The sequence below is a fragment of the Manis pentadactyla genome, chromosome 4 (genome assembly GCF_030020395.1).
Source record: "Manis pentadactyla isolate mManPen7 chromosome 4, mManPen7.hap1, whole genome shotgun sequence".
Lineage (NCBI taxonomy): Eukaryota > Metazoa > Chordata > Mammalia > Pholidota > Manidae > Manis > Manis pentadactyla.
In genome coordinates this window covers 185,765,583-185,787,170 of record NC_080022.1, presented here as the reverse complement: position 1 = coordinate 185,787,170, position 21,588 = coordinate 185,765,583, and the positions used below count along the sequence as shown (strand labels likewise).

General features: G+C 43.0%; 1 protein-coding gene across 2 annotated transcripts in view; it reads right to left on the bottom strand.

The window, feature by feature from the left end:
• SEC14L1 (SEC14 like lipid binding 1) overlaps window positions 1-20,991 on the bottom strand; it is a 51,790-nt gene extending 30,799 nt beyond the window's left edge. Inside the window, exons 1-3 of one of the 2 annotated variants that reach the window (XM_036899985.2) lie at window positions 20,786-20,991; window positions 19,524-19,628; window positions 18,629-18,721 (exon numbers count right to left, since the gene is read on the bottom strand). In XM_036899985.2, the coding sequence (XP_036755880.1) occupies window positions 18,629-18,691 (63 nt within the window). In that variant the 5' untranslated portion in view covers window positions 18,692-18,721; window positions 19,524-19,628; window positions 20,786-20,991. The remainder of the gene's footprint in view (window positions 1-18,628; window positions 18,722-19,523; window positions 19,629-20,785) is intronic. The other variant, XM_036899984.2, reaches the window with a different exon arrangement.
• Between the last annotated feature and the right edge of the window lie 597 nt (window positions 20,992-21,588).

The following is a 21,588-nucleotide window of genomic DNA, read 5'->3' as shown; positions in this document are numbered from 1 at the left end:
CTGAGCTTCTATCCAAGTGATTATTCTTTACTCTCAAACTTTCTATCAAATACAAAGGGTCTAGTGGTTTTAATAAGTTTGTAATTTCTGCATAAAGGCCTTTAAAAATCCAAGAGGGGTGAGCAAGCTTCTTCTGTAAGTGAAGGGCCAGATGGCAAATATTTTCAGCTTTACAGGCCACATCATCTCTGTTACCAATACTTGTCTTCCTTTGTAAGACAAAACCAGTCACAGACGGTACGTGAACAAATGAGGGCAGCTGTGTTCTAATGAAACTGGATTTATGGACACTGAAATTTGAATTTCATATACGTTTTACATGTCATGAAATATTATTATTCCTTTGAATTTTTCCCACCATTAAAGAATGTGGAAACCATTTTTAGCTTACATACATGAACAGGCGGCAGCAGTTTGCCCACTCCTGATCCAAGACATTAACTGTAACAGGTTCCATTTAACTGTTTCGCACAAAAACTCAAAAGAGTTATTTAAAGGGCCAATAGTCAAAACTGTGAAAGACAAAAATCTTTCAATAAAACAGAATGGATTATGAAATTACTGTCAGGTGGCTGCGTCTGGGAGGTCTCTCCCTGCACAATGGATAAAACCTCGAGCCAGACGGGAGGATTCTTGACTCTGATGAAAAAGAAATCTTGACCAGGTCTGACGAGTGAAGCTAAGGAAGGAACTCCTTAACGCAGTAGTAGCAGTGAACAGCAGCATCGTTCGGGCAGCACAGAGCAAAAAGAACAGTGAAAGGGAAGCCCACTGAACTCCTGCTCAGCACAGGGCAAACCTCTTCCCAACTCTGGGGGCCAGGGCCACCTGGGATCCAGTGCCCGTTTCAATCTGCACAGCATGGGAACTAAGCCCCTAAGGCCACCCCAGGACTTGGGGGAGCCTCAGGCACTGGTTGGAGTGAGATTATGTTCTGAGAACTTCCCAAAGGCAAAGAAAGGGCATGATGGTACAGTGGCAGTCCTGTTGGGGTCACCCAGGTGGCGGGAACCTGCAAACCCAAATCAGAGATCTCAGTAGCCCTTCCCTACTTGTCTGAAGTAGAAGAGATTGAATCTAGAAAACTGAATGAAACAGGGGAGTCTTACCACTGGGAAAAGGGTCTCTTATTAACCTCCCAAGAGGCTTGAAAATGCAGTAAGTTTAGCAGCGAGAAGGCTTTATTTAAGGCAAAGTATACACTCAGAGAAGGGGTAGTGCAGGCAACCTCAGAGAGGAGGTGCACTTGAGGGCTTAGGATTCTGTCTTTTAAGGCTTTCAAAAATGGGGCAAAGGGCAGGTGGGGGTAGGGGCGGGGGCATGGGGGTGGCACGTAGGCTTGACTTGTGGTCTCATGATGTCCATCTCTGGTGAGAGACACTATATCATCATCCATAGTCAGTCCTCTAGATATTTTGTAAGGTAAACTTAACACAAGGAATTTCTTGATCCTGTTTTCCAAGATAACGGTAACCCTCAAGCAGTGGAACCATATCGTTTAGGACTACCTGCCCTGCCTTAAGATAGGGTAGGTTATTGGCTGATTACCACAAAGTATGTTCGGAATCTCTCACCTCCTAACTCCCTGGTTTTTAAAATGGAATCTTAGCCTTAAAATAGAGTCCCTCCTGTTCTTCATTTTATCATACACAGGAAAAATTAATCATGACGCTTGTCCCATGTCTCTGCCCTACCTCAAAGTCAATGGACTGTTACTTAATGTTTGTATGTGTATGTATTTAACTAAACTGTTCTCCATTACTACAGGGTTCCAACAACCACCCAATAAAATTCGACTAAAAAGAAGTGGGGAGGAGGGGAGAAGAGAGAGGACTCTGAATAGTGAGATAACCAGACAGGTCACTCAGTGAGCAGACAGGCTCCAGAGCTATGCAGTCTAAACCAGTAGCTGCTAGCCACACAAGGCTATTTAAATTTCACTGAAAGTAAGTAACATTAAAATTCAGCTCCTCAGTCTCACAAGCCACATTTCAAATTCAAGAAATTGCTCTAATATTCTTGGCTACTTACAGTGAACAACTTAATTCTGCAACAAACATTTTGAACTGACAATTACACACCTTTGTCCTACTGTCCTTAGAATGTCTGTGGGACTGTAGTGGCAGATGCCCTGAATAGCAGGTCTTAGGATAAATGTCTTCTCTCCATGAAACCCAGAGTCATTCATACTTACTGATAAATTAATTATACTACCAGGAGTTTCATATCCATTTTATCAACTAGGCTTTGTTATTTGAAGTCTTTTGTCTAGAGGCAGAATAAAAGGCTGAATCCCCTCCCCTATTTAAAAATTTCTGGCATCAGAGGTACTTAAAAAACAAGGCAGCCTCTGAACTCCCACCAACCATAAGCTAACCAAGGCGAAGTTCAGTCACCTCCTCCAAGGGCAGTTCACTGAGGCAGCTCAAAGGTCTCTTCTTCAGAGATTCTGGAGGCAGAGGGCCACAGGCCCCTCCCTACCTCGGAAGCTGTCCCCAACCCCATGCAGATTTACTTCCTGCTCCCCTCTCCCCCACCTTTTTTCACGTTATCCCTACCCCCCTTCCTTGGTTCAAGAGTCACAGATCTAGTTTTACTTTCTGCTTAGACTGTAACTTCAGTAACTATTTCTCTCTCTCCTTTCCTTTCTTTTTCTCTGACAGCCTCAAAGTAGCCCTTTGTTTTCTAGTTTATAAATATTAATCCAGATTTTACTCTTGAGTCTCACATATCCAAAATCTTAGAAAGGTCTATGAAATCAAAGTATTCTTTTTTTAAATGCCAATGTTTTTTGCTGCAATATATAAACAAATAAGTTGTGGTATATCTACCCAATGGAAAACTTAATAGCAGTACAGTGTAATAAGCTATTTATTCATGCACACATTAATGAATCCAAAATAATTATGCTGAATCAAAGAAGATACCAAAAAAAAGTATATATGATTCTTATTTCTGTAGAATTCTAGGAAACACAAACTAATTTATAGTAACAGAAAGCAAATCGGTGGTTGCTCAGGGGTGGAGGTGTGTTGGAAATAGTAAGGAGGGAGAAATGGCAACGGGACATAAAGAACTTGGGGGTGCTGAATATGTTCATTATCTTAATTACAGTGGTTTTATACATGTCACATGTTAAGATTTATCCAACGATATACCTTTAAAATGTAGTTTATTATTGTTGTTATATCCCCATAAAGCTGGAAAAAACAAACAAACATGAAAACATGAGCATATGTTGTTTTAATCAGCAGGCTAACAGGAAGTACTTCTAATAGTGATCAGTATTTCCTGATAAAGAAACTTGATTCGCCATCATTCAGCACAGAACAGGAACATTTCAAGAGTATCTGAAAAGAAATGCAGCATAAAAAACTTTATTCATAACTCCTAAAAACTGAAAGCAAACAAGATGTCAAATGGATAAACAGACCGTGGTACATCCATACAATGGAATATTATTCAATAATAAAGAGAACTGGGCTATCAAAGAGATCTGGAGGAAACGTAAATGATTATTGTTTGATGAAAGATGCCTATGTGAAAAAGCTACATATTATATGATTCCAACTATATGACATTCTGGAAAAGGCAAAGCTCTGGAGAGAATAAAAAGATCAGTGGCTGCCAGCTGTTGGGGGAAGAAGGGAGGCATGAATAGGAGGAGCACAGAGGATTTTTAGGGCAGTGAAACTATTCTGTATGATTCTGTAATGGCAAACACATGACTTCACATCTGTCAAAATCCATAAAATATATGACACAAAGAGTAAATATTAATGTAAAGTATGGACTTGAGTTAATAATAATGTATTAATGTTGGCTTACCAACTGAAAGAAACTTACCACACAAGATGTTAACAACAGGAGAAACTGTTAAGTGGTATATAGAAATTCTCTGTATTATCTGCCCAATTTTCAGTAAACCTGAAACTGCTCTAAAAAATAACATCTGTTAAATATGAAAAAAAAAGGTATCAAGTAACACCTTGGCCAGAGGTTAACTGTTTGTGCTCTAAGAAAACAGAGAGAAAAAGACAAACCTCTTTAAAGAACCTGGAGAAATTCGTAATATTATTTATCGAACAAACATTCACTCCCTTGCCTGCAAGAGGCACTGTAGGACAGGCATGGAGGATGCGTGAACACAAGATATGGACCCTCCCTGTGGAGAGCTTTCACCAAGGGGAGAAGCAAGTCAGAGAGCAGACTGCCCACCCATCTCCTACCTACTACATTCCCACCATAACCAGTCTCACGAAGATTAGTGCATTTACCAGACATTATCTCTCTGTGAAGTAAGTGTCTTCCCACTTATTCAAAATGAGGAAACAAGGGCTGAGAAAAATCAGCTTCCAGCATTTGGGCCCAGGCCTGTTCCACACCAGATGCAAGAGGCATCTAGCTCAGAGCGTAGGCCTGCGAGAAAGGACTGCTTCCCATCCCAGCCCCCGCCAGCAGAGGGCCTTGGCAAGGGCACTAACTTCACCGAGTCCTCATTTCCTCATCTTTTTCAATTCATCACAGTTTCTCCATTTTCTTTAATGCACAGAATTGTGGAAGATTTAAAAAGAAAACAGTGTTTAGCAGGCCTCGACAGAGAGTGAGTATAATACTTGGAACATGTGGCTACCGTTCCATGCAGCATATGAGCAGAGGACAGAAGTGACTTAATACTGAGTAAAGATGCTGCCATTCAACAGTCCAGGAGCCAACCTGGCTATTCAGGGAAACTTTCTAATGCAAACTAAAACTATTCATTTAACATTTACCTTTCGTATATATACTTTGAAAATGCACCCCAAAAAAAATCTATGTATTCACCAAACTAGAAGGATAATTATATCCCACACGGCACTAAAAACACAAGATGTTAATCTCATGAGGCTTTGTTAGAAACCAATTATTTTAAGTTTATAATCAGCCAACTAAAAAATAAGAGACTAGATGTAAATATCATAGAGGTCTCCTCCTTTCTATAAGGAAAAGAAAAAGCCAAAAGAAGATAAAGATGGAAATGATCTTATTTATTATAGGCATTGAGAGTAAAATATTCCCTTTGTAATATGATGTGAATACAAGAAATACACAGATTTAGTTAGTTATGTAACTCATTAACTAAATATACTATACTCAGTTTGCCGGTAGCAGAAAATATGGCCCTGAGGATAAAAACACCCAAAGTTGGGAAGAGAACTTTCATAAAATAAATTGGGGGTGGGGACGGAACAGTCACATGCTGAATAACAAGATGTTCTATGAAAAGGATCTGGTTACAGGTAGCCCTGAATCAGGCTTCATGCTAAAGGTATTAACATTCTCCACAGAAGGAAGAAACACAATGTACTTGGAAGGGAAAGAACTCACATCAGGAAACTAACCGCTCAGCTCCCACTGCGGCCTGAATAAATGTAAACATTAACCTGTTGCTCCCACAGTCCTGGGAGTCACCTTCTGTTCTAAACACAAAAAGCCTCCTCTGGGTCATCTCTCATGACGGCTGCCAAACAGATGCTGCTCCAGCCTCCAGCTGATTGGTTTAAACTCAGAGTCCCGAGCAACCTTCAATCGCCTCCCCGCCAGCCCCGCTCCCCAGTTATCAGTTCAACTCAGCTACCCAACAGTGTCCTTCCCTCTACTCCTGGGCACTGTTACTTTACAACTAAGATACATACCAGGGAGGCACACAACAGAGCAGGAGAGCTTGGCTCTGGTGTCAACAGCCTCATTTGAATCCCAGCAAATCCCAGCTGGGCCACCTACAAGCACAGCTTTCCTGTTACAGAAAAGACTGAGCCACCCACAAGGGAGGACCGGGGAAGAGGTTTACTACCCTGCAGGGAACCCTGTCAGACACAGATCAGAGAGAGAGGGAGATGAGGGGAGGAGGAATGGGGAGGAATTTTAAAGCAAAGACTGAAGAATGGCCATGTCCAGAATTAGGAAAGCCAAGGGTCTGAGTTTTGCTGGCTGGCTGGTGAGATCCGGCTCTGCCTGAAGTGAGCAGGCTGCAGGCAGTCTGTGCGTACATGCAGAGGCCCAGAACTATGGTCCCTGGGCAGCTGGCACCACTGTCAGCAGGCAAGGCAGGGGCAATCACTTGACAAGCAATTTTAAGCCTTAGTTTCTTCATCTAAGTAAAATGAAAAGTAAGAATAAGAGAAGAGCCTAACCCAAAAGGGACAAACTTCCAGTCCCACCGTGGCGGTGACAACAACGTTGCATCATACATTTGAAAGTTGCTAAGAAAGTTCTTCAAAGTTCTCATCACCAAGAAAAAAATGTATACTATTGAAGTGATGGATTAATTGAACTTATTGTGGTAATAATTTCATAGAATATACATACATATATCAAATCATTATGCTGTGCACCTTAAAGTAACACAATGTTATAGGTCAATGGTATCTCAATAAAGTTGGGGGAGCGGAGAGCCTACCCCACAAAGTGAGTATGAACAGTAAATGAGATCCTGGCATGTAAGTACCCCATAAATGATCACCATTATTCTCAGACCTTCTATGTGTTCTTTGAGTGTTCCCCAAATGATAGTTCAGCAATGGGATCCCTGTCTACCCAAAGGGCCCAAACAACCAAATCTTCACACTGACTGTATGATGACCAAGCAGAGTCAAAACATATATACACTGTGCTGATTTCCACAGATCTACGCTAGACAGAAGAAGTTGAGAACATTGCCATCCCTTTTTTCCTTTTTAGCCTCATCAATCAATACTCCACTGACTGTGAAAGGACTAGAACTACTATAGTAGGGTTGCCCACTATTATTTAAAATAGTTGCACCAATAAGCCACTCAAGAGAAGCACAGATAGAATGACCCACGAATGTTTATCCACCTCCCCTCCCAACCTCTGGCCGGGTTTCAAACAAAACCCAACTTTAAGGACCTGACTGATTTGGATTCATGAAAGCACAGCAAAATCTCTGACGCAGAGAAGCTGCTTATCAAGCTTGAGTACTGCCCAAACCCATTTTTAAAGAAAGAAGTTTCCTGGCACTTATACTGTTGACCAGTTACTTTCTCTTATGTTACTTAAATATGTACAAATAAACTGGTAAAAATTCATACAGTTATAATACCGACACCAACTTTAATGGGAAGGATGACAATTTGTTGAAAACAAATTTCTCCTCCAACATGAATAGGGAGGTTAACTGATCAGCAAGACACAGCTGCTCCCCAACTCAGCAGGCCCACATGCCCACGCCGCAAGATGCCGGTTCATGATTCATCACTCCCCCCACTTTCTCTATTTAAATCTTTATTTGTACAGCTCCCTGTCTAAGAAGTAACTTAGCCTATACTTGGTTCAAGCACGTCATTTACATATTAATTCCACCTCTATTCTTTTTCTATTTGCTTTAAACCAATAAAATAGTATTATGTGGTGCCCAAAAATATAAACATAAAAGCAAAACACATACTGTCTGGCAGCACTTAGATATAAATATGGCAGACATCCAGATGATCTGTGTTTATATATTTTTTGAATATCAAAACAAAAACACAACATTAGCCAATGCATCGGAGAATTAAAGGGCACTAGTTAGTAAAAGCAGTGGTATACATATCTTTAAGCAGCTCTTTATACTAAGATATCTCTCAATAAATCTTGAAGGTCAAATGCTTCACAGGCCACAAATGACTTAAGTCCCAGGCAAACAAGAACGTCTGGAGTACTACAAAAGGTTTCTCTTCTCTTTTTCATGTGCTGAATTTTGTATTTAAAGCAATCACATGATTGACCCATGATCCAATGGAATCCAAAACATACCATGATTCTCTAAAACTATTCCCAATCCATAAATTTTTGTCTAATAAAGAGCAAACTGAGAATATGTGGCAACAAAAATAGCAGTTTTATATATTCCTCTTCAAATCAAGTTGGATTTGGCAGAGTACTGTTTAACTTTCCAGAGTGTAAAAAAACAAATTCATGGACTTCAGAAAAGCATTTGGTGTTCCAGGGAATTGCAGCTGTCAGCTTGTAAAGATGCCATGTGTTTGCCCACATAAAAGAATGTAATGAGCTATGGAAATATTATCCGATTTCAGGAACCAGAATAAAAACCCCATCGCTGTAGGCTGATAGTTGGCTTAATCCATCAGGAAAATACCTATCATGTACTTTTTATTACATGCCTATTATACAAGTTGTACCTCATAGACCTTAAGCATTTGCATCTCTCTTTTCTCTACCACTTCCCTTTCCTCAAAGCAAGAGTCCACCACTGTGCTTCAACGGATCACCACCTAGCTCACAAGCTACACCTGCTTTCAGATGCTGTTCTTTCTTAAGAAACTAACAGCAATGGTAATCTTGTGATACAAATTAAAGATATATTTTGAATAGATAGGATAAAATGCAGCAGTTGAATTCCTCAAGGAACTCTTGTCTTTTGGATCTGCAATCTATCAAATATAAAAGACAAGAAAGTAAACCCAGAGAGGTATGCAATTATTTTTGGTTGACATTATAGTCAAAAACTAGACTTTAAAAATGTACAGTAAACACAACAGCCAAGAAGCAAAAGCAACCCAAGTGCCCACTGATGGATGAATTAAAATGTGGTACATAAGTAAAATGGATTATTCAGCCTTAAAAAAGAAATGCTGACACATTGCTACAAAATAGATGAACCATGAAAATATCATGCTAAGTCAAGTCACAAAAGGACAATTATACGATTCCACTTATGTAAGGAATAGTCATAGTCATTCAGAGACAGAAAGTAAAAAGTCAGGGGTAGTGTTTGCCAGGGGTTGGGGTGATGGATAAGGGGAGTTAGTGTTTAGTGGGTACAAATACACTGCTTGGGATGATGAAACTGTTTGGGAGGTGGATGGTAGTGATGGTTGCACAATAATATGAATGTACCCAATACCACTGAATTACATATTTAGAAAAGGTTAAAATGATAAATTTTATGCAACATATATTTTACCATCATATTAAAAAAATGGAGTACCAATCTACTCTACCTGAAAATTAGTAAATGAAGTCATACAAATAGTTAAATTAACACCAGTTCAAGGAAAACACATGCTTGCTAATATAACTTTGGTACCACTAAATAAAACTCACGAACTGTGGTCTGGAGAAGCACATAAAGCAAATGACTAGTCTCCTTTTGGTATATGTTAAGTAAGAGTCTCCTTACATAGCCATCCTATTCTATTTGCTACAATTTGAAATGAAGAAGACCGAAGCAGTGGTTCTCAAACCTGAGCAGTCATGGGAAGGGCCTGGAGGGCTTGTGCAACCAGACTGCTGGGCCCGCCCCCCAGAAATTCCAATACAGTAGAACATCAGCATTTAGAATTGTTAGAATGTGCATTCTAAACCAACTTTGAAGAAACGTAAAATGAAGATACAGGTATTTGGGGAAGAGTTTCCTAAATATTAACAGCATAAATCCTGCAATATAATCAACTATGTCCTCCTTATACTTTTAAATAAGACTTTTGAATATGTTTTTTAAAACATAAACATGCATTAAACTAGGACAAGCAAGGAAACACACACATAGTATGATTAGGACTACCTAATGTTATAGAATAACTTATTCATTAAGCAAAAAAGAATCATGTAATAACCAACCTCTCAGGTTTAAACCTGTATAGCTCTCAAAAGAATATCATTCTATCACAGTCAAGAATTTTTAAATGACTCACAACCTGAAGTTGAACCACAGAAATGAAATTTCGTATATAGTTGGTTTTCACTACTACAGGAGAAAAGCCAGATAAAATACCAAGTGATACATAAACCAGGACACATTTTTCAGTCAAGGATAGTAATTATAAGCTTCAGTTCACTAAACATAAAATCTGCTTTTTACTCACACACCATATTCTGCATCAGATTCCTTCAAAACACAATTGAAGTGTAAGTAGGAAATACTTCCAACCAAAGCAATGTCCAAACTCCCTTCTGTCAAATTTTTCATGACCAGAAACAGAAGTAAACACTCCAAAATTCACTTAATTCTTTAGACAAATCTATTTTTTGAGGGTTTCATGTACAGGATAAAAAGCAGGATGACTTGATTCCTACTCTCAAGATTCTCGAATAGAGGTGAAACCAAAGAGCCTAGTGATCATGGCAAGGCAGAGTGTCCAGTGCAGGGACCGCAGGCATTCAGAGCAGAGAGGGAATTGCAACGAGGAGAACTGAATCTGACCAGTCAGCTAGGTGAGAAAGGGGGAGAAAGGTATTCCAGCCAGGTTTGCAGAAAGGCACAATGGCCATGAGAAATAATGGTATATACTCCATGGGGGCACAAGGTGGAGACGAGGCCACAGAGAAAGGCTAAAGCAGAGGTGAAGGGTTCTGGGCACCAAGCTAAGGAATCTGAACTTCACCTTGAAGGAGAGGTGCAGCCACTTAAAGATTTTAAGACGCATGTGCAGTCTGGCAATCTAGAGACTCCGGGGGCATTGCTGAGGATGGATGGGTGGGTGAGATGGGGTTGGGAAGCAGAGTCATGACACACTTAGATACAATTCAGGACACAGTCTCGACAGGTAAGGGAGTCTGGTCACCACTGAGGCTGAGGAGTGAGGAGGAAGGGCTGTGAGGACACCTAGGTTCTGGCGCGAGAGTCAGGAATGTCATGGTGGCATTCATCAGAAGCAGCAGCTCAGGAGAAAAGGCAGAGCTTCTCAGCAGCACCTCCTGGGTGTGTCTGTCGCGCGCGCACATGTGTGCATGCGTGTGTGCGTGCGTGCGTGTGTGTGTGTGTGTGTGTGTGTGTATTTTCTGTTGGGATGTGTTCTTTGTGCAGGCAGGAGGAGGGGGTGGGTTGTTTTAGATGTACTAGAATGGAGATGTCCTAGCAGGCGGCTAGCTGGGAGTCTGAAAGCTCCTGAGCACAGTCAGGCAGAAGATAAAGAGGGCTTTGGTTTGTAAAGTGACACCTGAAGCCACAGGTTTAAATGAGGCTGCCTAGGGAGAGATGTCAGGTGAGAGAGCTGGCCAATTCTAAAATAGCACCAACTACCAATTAAAACACCTATCATGGACAGAAAATACAAAATACACAACTAGGGGTCCCAAAGTAGCAAAACAAGTTACTAAAGGAAGAGTCCATCTGTAGAGAATGAAAAGCAAGAGCTTCCAGGAAAAGGCCAGAGATGTGAGAGGAACAGAACTCCACATGCACCCATCTAATCAAATATGCAAGACATCTGCAAACTGGACGCTTACAGGTAATTCAAAGTGCACTATGAATACTCCAGTGCAAAAACATGTAAGAGATCTACGAAATACATAGTGCAGATTTCTGAACAGAAAAAGGATTTGGTGCATATCAAGATACATAGAGCAATTATCTTATAGAGTAGTAATTACATATATAGAAAGACTTCTTATAAAAAGGCCAGTACTCCTAACATCTAATTGCACCTTCAAGGGAATCATAATGCAATATATGATTTCTGTTGCAACATGTAAAATTATTCCACTAGAAATACACAAAATGGCTTCACTCTTCACAGGTTAAAAATCAAGGACCATCACACAGGGCAACCAAACTTCGTTCTTCAGAGAATCTCTCTGTGAGAGCTTCCCTTCCAGCCTGATGTTCCTGTACAGGGCGCTAATGACTGACATCAGGGACAGACTGACTGACAAACGCAGCTGGACATCTCAGACCACTGCCAACTCTCACCTCCCCAGCCCAAGGCTGACTTCCGCCAAGCTTCTGCTGCATGAGCTACATAGAAACCCTCTTAATCAGACCTGCCAATAAATTAACTCTTTTCAACTGCTTTCTGTATGAAACATTAGCACCAATGAAATGGGTTAAAAAGTAACTATAAATAAAAAGATCCAGTTTAATTTGGGAAAAAATATTTTGCATCTTAATTGCAACTCAAAATAACACAAGACAATCACAAGGACAAAAGGGGAACAGTCCATTTTAGATTCAATCACTACCAGCAAATGTTTAAACAGGGCTGGCTAAATAGTAGCTGAACTGATTGACTTGAGATCTCCTTGTGCCAATTTGCTGTAACAAACTATTATATCAGCAAAAGGTTAAGATAATTGAACAAGACAAATGACCCAGTTTCCCTAACAAAGAGATGGCATGAAAGGCAACACAGGAAGGGAGAATATGAGAGACTAAAGGAGCCTGTGCAAACCTCATAACCAAATGCAATGGTTGATTTGAAGTAGGGTCCCAACTTCAAAAGTTTTAGACATTGTTCTAGACAACTGAGAAAGTGTGAACATGACTTGGTCTTATATGATATCAAGGAATTATTAGAAACTTTTATTAGCTGTGATCATGACAACGTGGTTATGTTTAAAAAAGAAAAAAGCCCTTACTGGTTAGAGATGTATGCTTAAGTATTTATGGATGAATCAGCAAGATGTCTGAAATCTGCTTTAAGTACACCAGGAAAAAAAGGGGAGCCAATAGTTGAGACAATATTGGCAAGATGTTGACACTACTGGCACTATAGATGATGAGCATGTGAGCTTCTATACTGTACCATTCTCTCTACTGTGTATGCTTTAAAGTTTCCAAAATACAAGGTTGGGGGTTTTGTTTGGTTTGGTTTTCAGTGTTCTTTTGTTGCTCTTTTTTGGTTTTTTTTTTAACAAGAACAACTAAATCAAAAAGGCAAGGAGCTGAATTGGATCCTGCTTTATTATTCTTTGAAATATTTCCTACTAAACCACAACTGTCTTCATGCTAGCACATTAAAAATAATTCAGAATGCATAATGTGTTGGGAGAGTGGGTGGGTGTAAGAGAAGAGAAAATGCCTGGTTCTGTTCAAAGTAGCATGGAATGAAAGTATACTATAGTTGTTCTCTTTCAAACTAAGTTAAATCTAACTAATTACACCCCAGCTTCTATTAAATGCAACAGGACTCACAGTATGGCATTCAGAAACTATAAATGAGAAGAGTACAATCTCTCCCCACTAAAAATTGACCAAGATCCTTAATATTATCATCAGAGAAACTGGATCATTTCCCTCCACTCCTGGACTTAAAATTGGATTTAGAGTCAGCTACCCAAAATACATGAATACTGCTTATTCATTTGAGTAAAAACAAATTCTACTGCATATTAGGCCACTTGAATATCTAACAATACCATGATTAATGAAGCTATATTTCAGTATCAGCAACCATCAGATACTTAGAAACCAGAGTCAGAAATACAAAAAGGCCCATATTTCATCTAGGATGAGAGGAAGATGTGCTTCAAGAAAATGGAAGATGGGCTGAAAATATTTCATAACTAAAATAATGTAGAAAACCCACTATGCAGAGAGGAAGAAAACAACGTTAGAGAAAAAGGGACAGTCAGTTCAAAATATCTTCAGAAAAGGAAAAAAGGGGTAGGAGAATGGCTGGGCTCCAGCTCACTGTCCCAGAGCGAGCGGACACAGCAGGAAGGGGCTCCAGCAGCACCTGCGCTGTCTGCTCCAACCAGCCGGAGGCACAATCTGCCAACGGCCACTGGTGGTATGGCTCGTGTTCTACGACACCGCCTCAGGAAGGAGTCCACCTGTCAGACTACCACACGCCTCACCCTCACCCCCAAGAGACCACTCGATTTAACTCACTGTGACTCCCACCTCCGATGCACAAATCTACTCAGGGTTCCCCCCAGAGCTCCCTGGCTGTTTGGATGTATGTAATCTGAATGAATGAAACAAAACTCAAAGATAAATATAAATGCCCACTTAATCTGAAAGATACATACACATTCACAGCAGATTCATTTACTTACATATAAACTGATCTTATTTCACCTCATATGTGGAGACAGGAGAAGGGCTGGATGTCAGAAAGGGAGAGGGGAGGACATGGGCATTACATGCCCTGCCCTGCCCACCTTTCTATCTGTGGTCTGCTTAATTCTGTCACCTCACAACTCTGGCCCAGTTACTGGGCTGCAGAGCTGGTCTGTGGCAGGGCCCAGAGGTGTGCCCACTCTCACAGCCAATCTCTTCCTCTTCCCTAGAGGAGCCATGAGATAATCTGAGAGGAAAGGGGAAAAGGACTAAAAAAAAAATCAGAGTGAAACAAACATAAAACAAGAGAATGAGAAAGAAGATCAAAAACAAATTTTGTTTGTGATGGGCCACCTAATCAACAACTGTACACTGGCAAGTAGGTTTTTAGGTTATTCAACCTATAAAAATACATCACTTAAACTACATTACGATGTTTGCACAATTGTAAAGATGTAAAAAACAAAAAAGCCAACTTATTCACAAAAGGGCTTCCCTCCTAAGGGAGGCATTGGCTACTTAAGGGTCATGGCACGTTACATCTTTTCCATGGAGAACACATAAATCCCTCGTCTGAAAACAGATCAGTTACAGTTCAGGTCTGAGTTTCCAGAAAACCCACTTCCCAAGTCCTCATACTCAAAACTCATGTGAAACAGATAATAGCTGATCAAACAGAGGTGAGTGACTACTATGTGCTCCACACCAATGCCTGAGAACAGGAGTAATAAAGTCACTGCCCTGGAGAAACATGCACAATAGACGGAAAGCAACACCCAGGAACCTCTGAGAAGAAAGAAACCCTGATTTCAAGAGAATCAGGGAATACACCATTAAAGAGGAATCAGAAGAAAAGGCAAAACACATGAAGGGCATCTCAGAGGCATCAGGTAAGTGGGGTAGGTCAACAAGGTCAAGATTTGGAGAGACAGACACTGAAAGGCAAACATAAACAACTAAGGCAAGGAAGGAAGTGTCGAAAGAAAGGGGGGAGGACAGGAAAAGACATTGTCTATGACAACCGGACAGCACAGATTTCAAAGTTCATGCTGGTAAGTTTGCCTGATTTATGAAATAAGGTTTAAGTGAAGTGCGGAAGATGAAGGGCCTTGAAGAAAAGGCAAAGGAGTTCAGAACAGATATGGCAGAGAGTAAGAGATCACTTAAACAGAGGACTGACAGGTGGAGACAGTGTCCAGCAAGAGAATGCAGGACGTCCTAAAGGGTTAACACAGGTAAGAAAATAACAAGCGAACTCTGGTCTCCCCTTCCAAATCCATGCGGGCTGAAGCAGGAACAATGAGAAAGAGGCAGAGGGGCAGGACTTGCAGGCACAATCTGAAGGATGTGCCTGCTGGGGATACAGCTAATGAAGTGGGTTCTGGGAGAAGGATGGCAGTACTGAATGGGAAAACTGGGCAGAGGAGCTGGGTGAAGAGGAGAGAGCCCTGTGACCAACTGTGCAGAGATAATGAAGGCCCAAGCAGAAGTGGGACGGTACAAGGTCCTGACTTGTGGGACCGTACAGTCAGTGGAGCCTCTCCTATCATGCCTTCCAAACAGTCAAAATGACAGCTGAACGCAGGCGGAAAGGGACCGCAGCCGAGCCCCAGCCTCCCCTGGGAGTGTGCGCAGAGCTCTACCCGCTCCAGGACTGACACTTGGGTTTTCTTCTCCCACAGTGTGCTTGGCAGGAGAGCCCAGGCCCTTCTGTCCAGGCCGCCCTTGGCCCTGCACTTCTCTCCCACTGGTTCTCTAGCTCTGTTACTGTTCTTTGGATCATTTATTAAGGGGCCATTATCACCAGGACTGGGGAAGCTGTAATCAAAAATGTCTGAGCTTTAAAATTTGTGTTTTACCTTAGAAATTTCTAAATGAAACATCCTAACCCAGGCATATCAGAACCATACTTCCCGTTCTAAAAAGCTCCTTCTTTGTGGGGTCACATGCCTATGCCTGTGCGAAACCACAACCCTTTCAGGCACAACCGCCTGGAATGTCCTTCACTGATTGAATTCTCCTCCCGAGTCAGGCAGGACAGCCCCAGGAAAAGTTTTGGCTGAGCCTGGAAAAATTAAAGACATCTTCGTGGACAAGAACCTTGGTAGAACATTCCAGGACACACATCACCGTGGGGGAGGGGAGCATGGTATGCTAAAAAGAGCATTAACTCAAGATTCAGATCTCTATGCTATCTGCTATCTAAGTGTGTAAACTAACTTCTCTGAGTCTCAGATTCCTCACCCTCAAAGGGAGGCTGAGTTAGGTGATTTCTCAACTCACTGAAGCACTAAAATTGTTTCTGAGCTACCATCTAACAAAACAATACCCCTAAAATGCCACAGATGCCCGTCAGAAGATCTTTACTTCAAGTTTGCTTATTTACCATTTTTAATTCAAATGAGTTAATGAGAACATTAACGTGAGTTCTTAATGCTACCAGTATACTGATCCCAAAATAAATCTCACCAAATCAATCAAAATGCAATAAACATTTGATACCCACCTTTTACCTACTTTCACTAAGCAATTTCCAGGCAATACTAAATTACAGTAACACTCTTGGGGAAAACAAATAGGGCATTAAGTTCACTGAGTGGCATTTTCCCCCCATCCTCCTCACAGGACCCCTGTAAATTAGAACTTGGAGCCACCTGTCAATTCCACAGCTGACCCCGGCCACACACTCTTCCGTCCCTGCCACATGCTGTGATTACTGAAACACAATCCCTCTCTGAGGTTCTCACAATTATGTTCACCGAAGCTACAGCCCTGTTCTTTCTTGGACTGTGCATCTCCTTCCGCACTCTGAACCAACGGAAGAGAGCATTTTCGGAGCAACTCTACTACTGTTTTTCCTCCATAACAAAAGAGATAAAGTAAGGTAAATACTGAGGATTTTACGTCATACAGCAACAGTCAGAAAAGCAGTAAATGATGCCACACAAAAATCAAATCACAAAAGGCTCAACATTCTAGTTTCTTACCAATTCTAGAAGTGAAAAGGCAACATATTTCATTTTCAGATTTAAAAATATTTTCTGAAACTCAAAAGAATATTACTACTGCCTCAAAACAAAAGCAATTTAAGAATCAGGGAATGGTTCAGATTTTGAACTTCAACTTCTTCTGTAAATCCATGCATAAAATGGGCAAGGCAAAACTTACCATTTTGAAAATAATAAAGTAAGGAAAATAAGAAAGTTGAACATTAGATAATCAAAATACCTCTTTATTAATCTAGTGTTTGCAAAGGAGACCAACCTTCACCTCAAACAACATCAAACTTTTAAAATCATACTCAACATTATGGAAAACCTAAACACCCCACATGGTGGCTGCTCCCCACACTCAGCCTCATGGGGCAGCCCTCTGCCTTCTGCCTCCACCACTCCCCACACTTGTCCCCTGACCCCCCCAACCCCTACCAACTAAAAGGGTCAGGCATCCGACCCTGGCAAATAACCACCAACCTCCAGTGGGGACACAGCCAGACCAAGTCTCTATAGGATCTGAACTAGGTAGGAAAGGTGACAAGAACTGGTCACCTAGAAACTGAAAGAATGCAGGAAAATGACGACAAAGTTGAACTGAGGCCAGAGGAGTTGTGACCAGCTGAAAAAGCACAGGAACTGAAGCCACAGAGAAGGGAAAGGCAGGAGCACGTACAGCGGCCAACTGGTGGGGAGCACAGGGGGGGCAGCATGCAGCACGTGGCAGCCCCACAGGTAAGGTTCCAGGGACGAGTGCCGCCGAGCCCCCAGAGCTGCTGGGAATCACTCTCCAATGCCAGGTTCTTGGGAGTGCAGCCCGTGCCAGCTCACATTCTTGGGTTTCCGTGCGATTCCCATCACACCCATGTGCTCCCACCAACACGTTTCTCCTTCAACCTCGCTGGACTGGGTCTTTGAGGCCCACACCCAGAAGCCAAACCAGCACACACAAGGTGCAAACCAGAAACAAGCCTTTCTGTAAGCGATTAACAGAAAACATTGAGCAGTCCAAGCATTTACGGGAAATACAGGGCTGATCAAGCTGTACACTTAACATGTGACCATTTCACTGTAGGTAAATTATATCTCAATTTTTTTTAAAAACCCAAATTTCTTAAATTTAAATTTGAACTGTGCATCTCTTTCCGCACTCTGAACCAACAGAGTGCTGAAGCATTTCCCGTATGTCAATTATATTATACCTAAATAGTAACAGGAAAGAGGAGGGAAGGAAAGGAAGCCCACCCACGGGAATCGAAAAGTGACTGGAAAAAGGTTTGTTTTGGTCTGCACCTAGAGAAATGCTTATTTATAGCCAAAATCTTCAGGTAAATAACAAAGAAAATTAAGACTTTAGTTACGCGACTCAATGGAATTCTAATATGACTCATGAATTTGATATTAAGGGGGAAAAACTCATTCATCTGAGTCGTTAGAACAATGTAGGTTAAACTCCATCCTACATGCTCAGTTCTAACCTGCGCACTCCTCCAAATGTGCAGCAAAGGGAAGAAACCATGCTCCACATCCCTTTTCTATTCTAACAAAACAAAAGAGCAAAATCTAGAGGAAAAAGTATTTAGTAAGAATTCTACTTTTGTGTTTTTGAAGGAAGAATTAACTCTAATTCATACATTACCCTGAGGTGCATTTTTTAAGAACATGCAGATTTTGATTTTCAGATAATTATAGTTTAAAAACATTTCACAAACTCTAGATATAAGCATAAAAACAAAGTAAAAGTGAAGCAATGGAGACAAACAATAAAATAAACATCAGTTTACAGATCAAGTTCAAATACTTAAAAAAATGAGAAGCTGGAGAGCAATTTAAAATGTAAAGTACTTACAGCCATAATCAACTCAAAGGGGTGTTTATACACCCTCACTGGTGACTGGTACTTTTGCACCATGATTGTAATACAATAGCAATCCTCTCACACCTGCAAAAAACAAACATAACTGATAAATAACCATGATGTGGAAAACATTAAGTCTGCACTTACACATAATACAAGAGCCTAAGCAATAGAAGGGGACTTCAATATGTCATAATTCTACGCACACAAAAAGCAAAAGGTGATATTTAATTATACAAGGGCAAGAGAAGGTAATAGGACAGTAAGAAAACCCCAAGAGGAATGAGGGAGACAGCACAGGTCTTAGGGCTGGAGGACTCCACTACCCCAGTTGCCTCCCACAGCATCTCCACGTGATATGCTGGATGAGATGACCTGGACTTTGTCTAGCAGTGAAATGCTGGTTCGATTATTCTGATAATCAATACAATTAGTTCTTGAATCATTTTCTTTCCAAAAACTTCCATTAGATGCCAAATAAAAACGGTGGCACTTCAACATATTAAGTCCCAGGACACATGAAAATAAAAGTGGAAAAAATTACTCTTGTGTCCCAAATAATGGACTACTCCTCAAAAGCTACTGTCAAAGGAAACTTGTCAATCCCGTTTTCTAATTTACTAGATTACAATTTCAGAGACTTGTCTTCAAATGGCAGAGACACCAAACGCTGGCTGGAGGCACCAATGAACTCTCCACCCTTAGGCAGCTGCACTCTTTTAAGTCATCAGTTAAGTGCTGGAGCTTCCTTCACAAGTCAAGGAATCCTCTGAAGTGCGCATTCACACTCCAGTCACAGCCCATGGGGGATTTTCCTGAAAACACACTTGTATGTGACCTGACTTCTCTACTGAAAAGTAAGAAAGAAAAAATGCAAAGAGCCTACCTGTCCTGCCGAGGATAATCATTAAGAATGTTATTTCATGCTGGATATGCTGAGGGAATATTCAAAGGTACAAAATGGAGTATACTCAAGGACCACAACGTGTAGCTGTAACAAAAAAAAAAAATGAGGAAGATATATTTTATTTCAGATTTTTATCTATATTATTACATTTAAGCAGGTCTGGTACTTTCTCTACTATGTTAGTTTAGCATACCTGTCAGAAGGAGCAAATTATGGTGAAAAACTGCACTCACGGTACAAAAACGGCAAAGGAATAACTGGGTGACCTCAAGCAAGTCATTTGACTTCCTATGGCCTCAGTTTTACCTCTGGAAAATGAGGTTTTGCGTGAGATAATCTTGAAAGACTTCCAGCTCTAAAATCATGAGAATCCAAGCCAAACGCCTGAGTTCTCCGCCACACTCAACTGGAAGCCCTCATCAATCTTGATTCTGCGGCTGGCAGGTTGTGGTGCGCTGGGACCACATTCTACTTAGTTTTGCAAACCGGATAGTGCGGGCGCACAGCAGGAATTCAATAATCTTTTAAAATATTAATGGAGAAAATTAATTTTAAGGTATCTCCTAGACAAGGAGAGGGTGATTATCAGGTGCAATAAGCAGGGGGGGGTCGGATGTGAAAAAGCCGAACGCTCTGTTAAGACACTGTGACATCCAGTCGGGAGTCCACTGCCCGGCAGAACCCAAAGTGGCTACGCTGAAGAACCTGCTAATTCGCGAGTTTCTGAACTCCTGCCAGTTCCCAGCTTCGGATGCTCTGGTCCAGAAAAAAAGTCCTACGTGGGAATCCGGAGTTGCAAAGACCAAGTGACATCCTGGGCCCCGGCAGCCTCTATTGCATGACAATTGGTGCTTAAAAATGAGCCAATGGCAAGACCAGTGAGTCGCTCCCAGGCAGGCTCGGGGGCGGTAAGGCCCTCGGATGGGTCAGGGGCCCGCGCGGCGGCTTCGGCGGGTCCCCGGCCCCTGCCCACCCGGAGTCCAGGGTCGGCCCCCAAACTCGGCTTCCCGCCGGAGGGCTCCCGAGAGGAGGGCGGCGGGTGGGGGCGGGGTGGCCGGCACAGGGACGCGAGGGGCAGGGGAAGGGCGGATCCCAGCAGGGCCGCGGGGCCGGGGGGCCGGGGGCCAGGGAAAGGCGGGCCGGCGGGGAGGATCGCGCAAGAGCGCCGCGCGGCCGCGAGGGGCCCGGGCGCCGGGTCGGGGGCGCGCTCGGAGAAGCCCGCCGCGGCGACGCGCGCCTACCTTCCGTCAGAAGGGCCGGGCCCGGGCCGCGAGGCGGCGAGGAGTGCTCATGCCGGCAGCTCCGCGGTGCCGTCGCCGTCCCACTGCCGGCCGCTGCCGCTCCGCCGCCGGTTCCGGAGAGTGGGCAGGGGAGGCGGGAGCGGGAGGGGCGCAGCGCGGCTCCAGTGGTTGTTACGGGTGACGCCGAGGGCGGGGCCGTGCGGCCGGAAGGGGCGCGCGTGCGCGAACGCGGCCGAGGGGCGGAGGCGGGAGCGCCGACGGTTGCTAGGAAGGGGAGAAAGGGGAGTCAACGGCGGGCGGGACGAACTGCGCAGGCGCCAACTCCGAGAGGCTGGCGTGGGAGGTTCTCGGAGCAGGCGCCGGCTCTGACGCATGTTGATCTTGCTAATAGCCGCTGGCTCCTCCCAGCTTGCGTCACGGGGCGGGACTAGGGTGAGGGGAGGTGCTCGCGAGTGGCAGGGGGTCGCGGGGCAAAACCCAACCTTGGCGGCGGGCGGCTCTGCGTGGAGTTGGGATGGGGAAGTCTGCGCAGTGGCCAGGCAGCCTGGCGGGGCCTGAACCTCCGGGGCTCTGCCGGTGCGGTCGGCGCAGGGGCGTCCCTGCTTCCTCATTTCTGGTTGACTGCGCTGGAGCAGCCCGCCTGGCCCTGGCGCCCCGATCACATTCTCTCCGGGGAAGGCAGACGAGGCGACAGAGGGGCTGAGGGTCCTGGGGAGAGACCCGCGGCATCTTGTCCACGCGTCGGGCTGCGGTGGAGGCAACGCTGGCCAGGGTCTGCCCTTCAGGACGTGAGGGCTGCACTT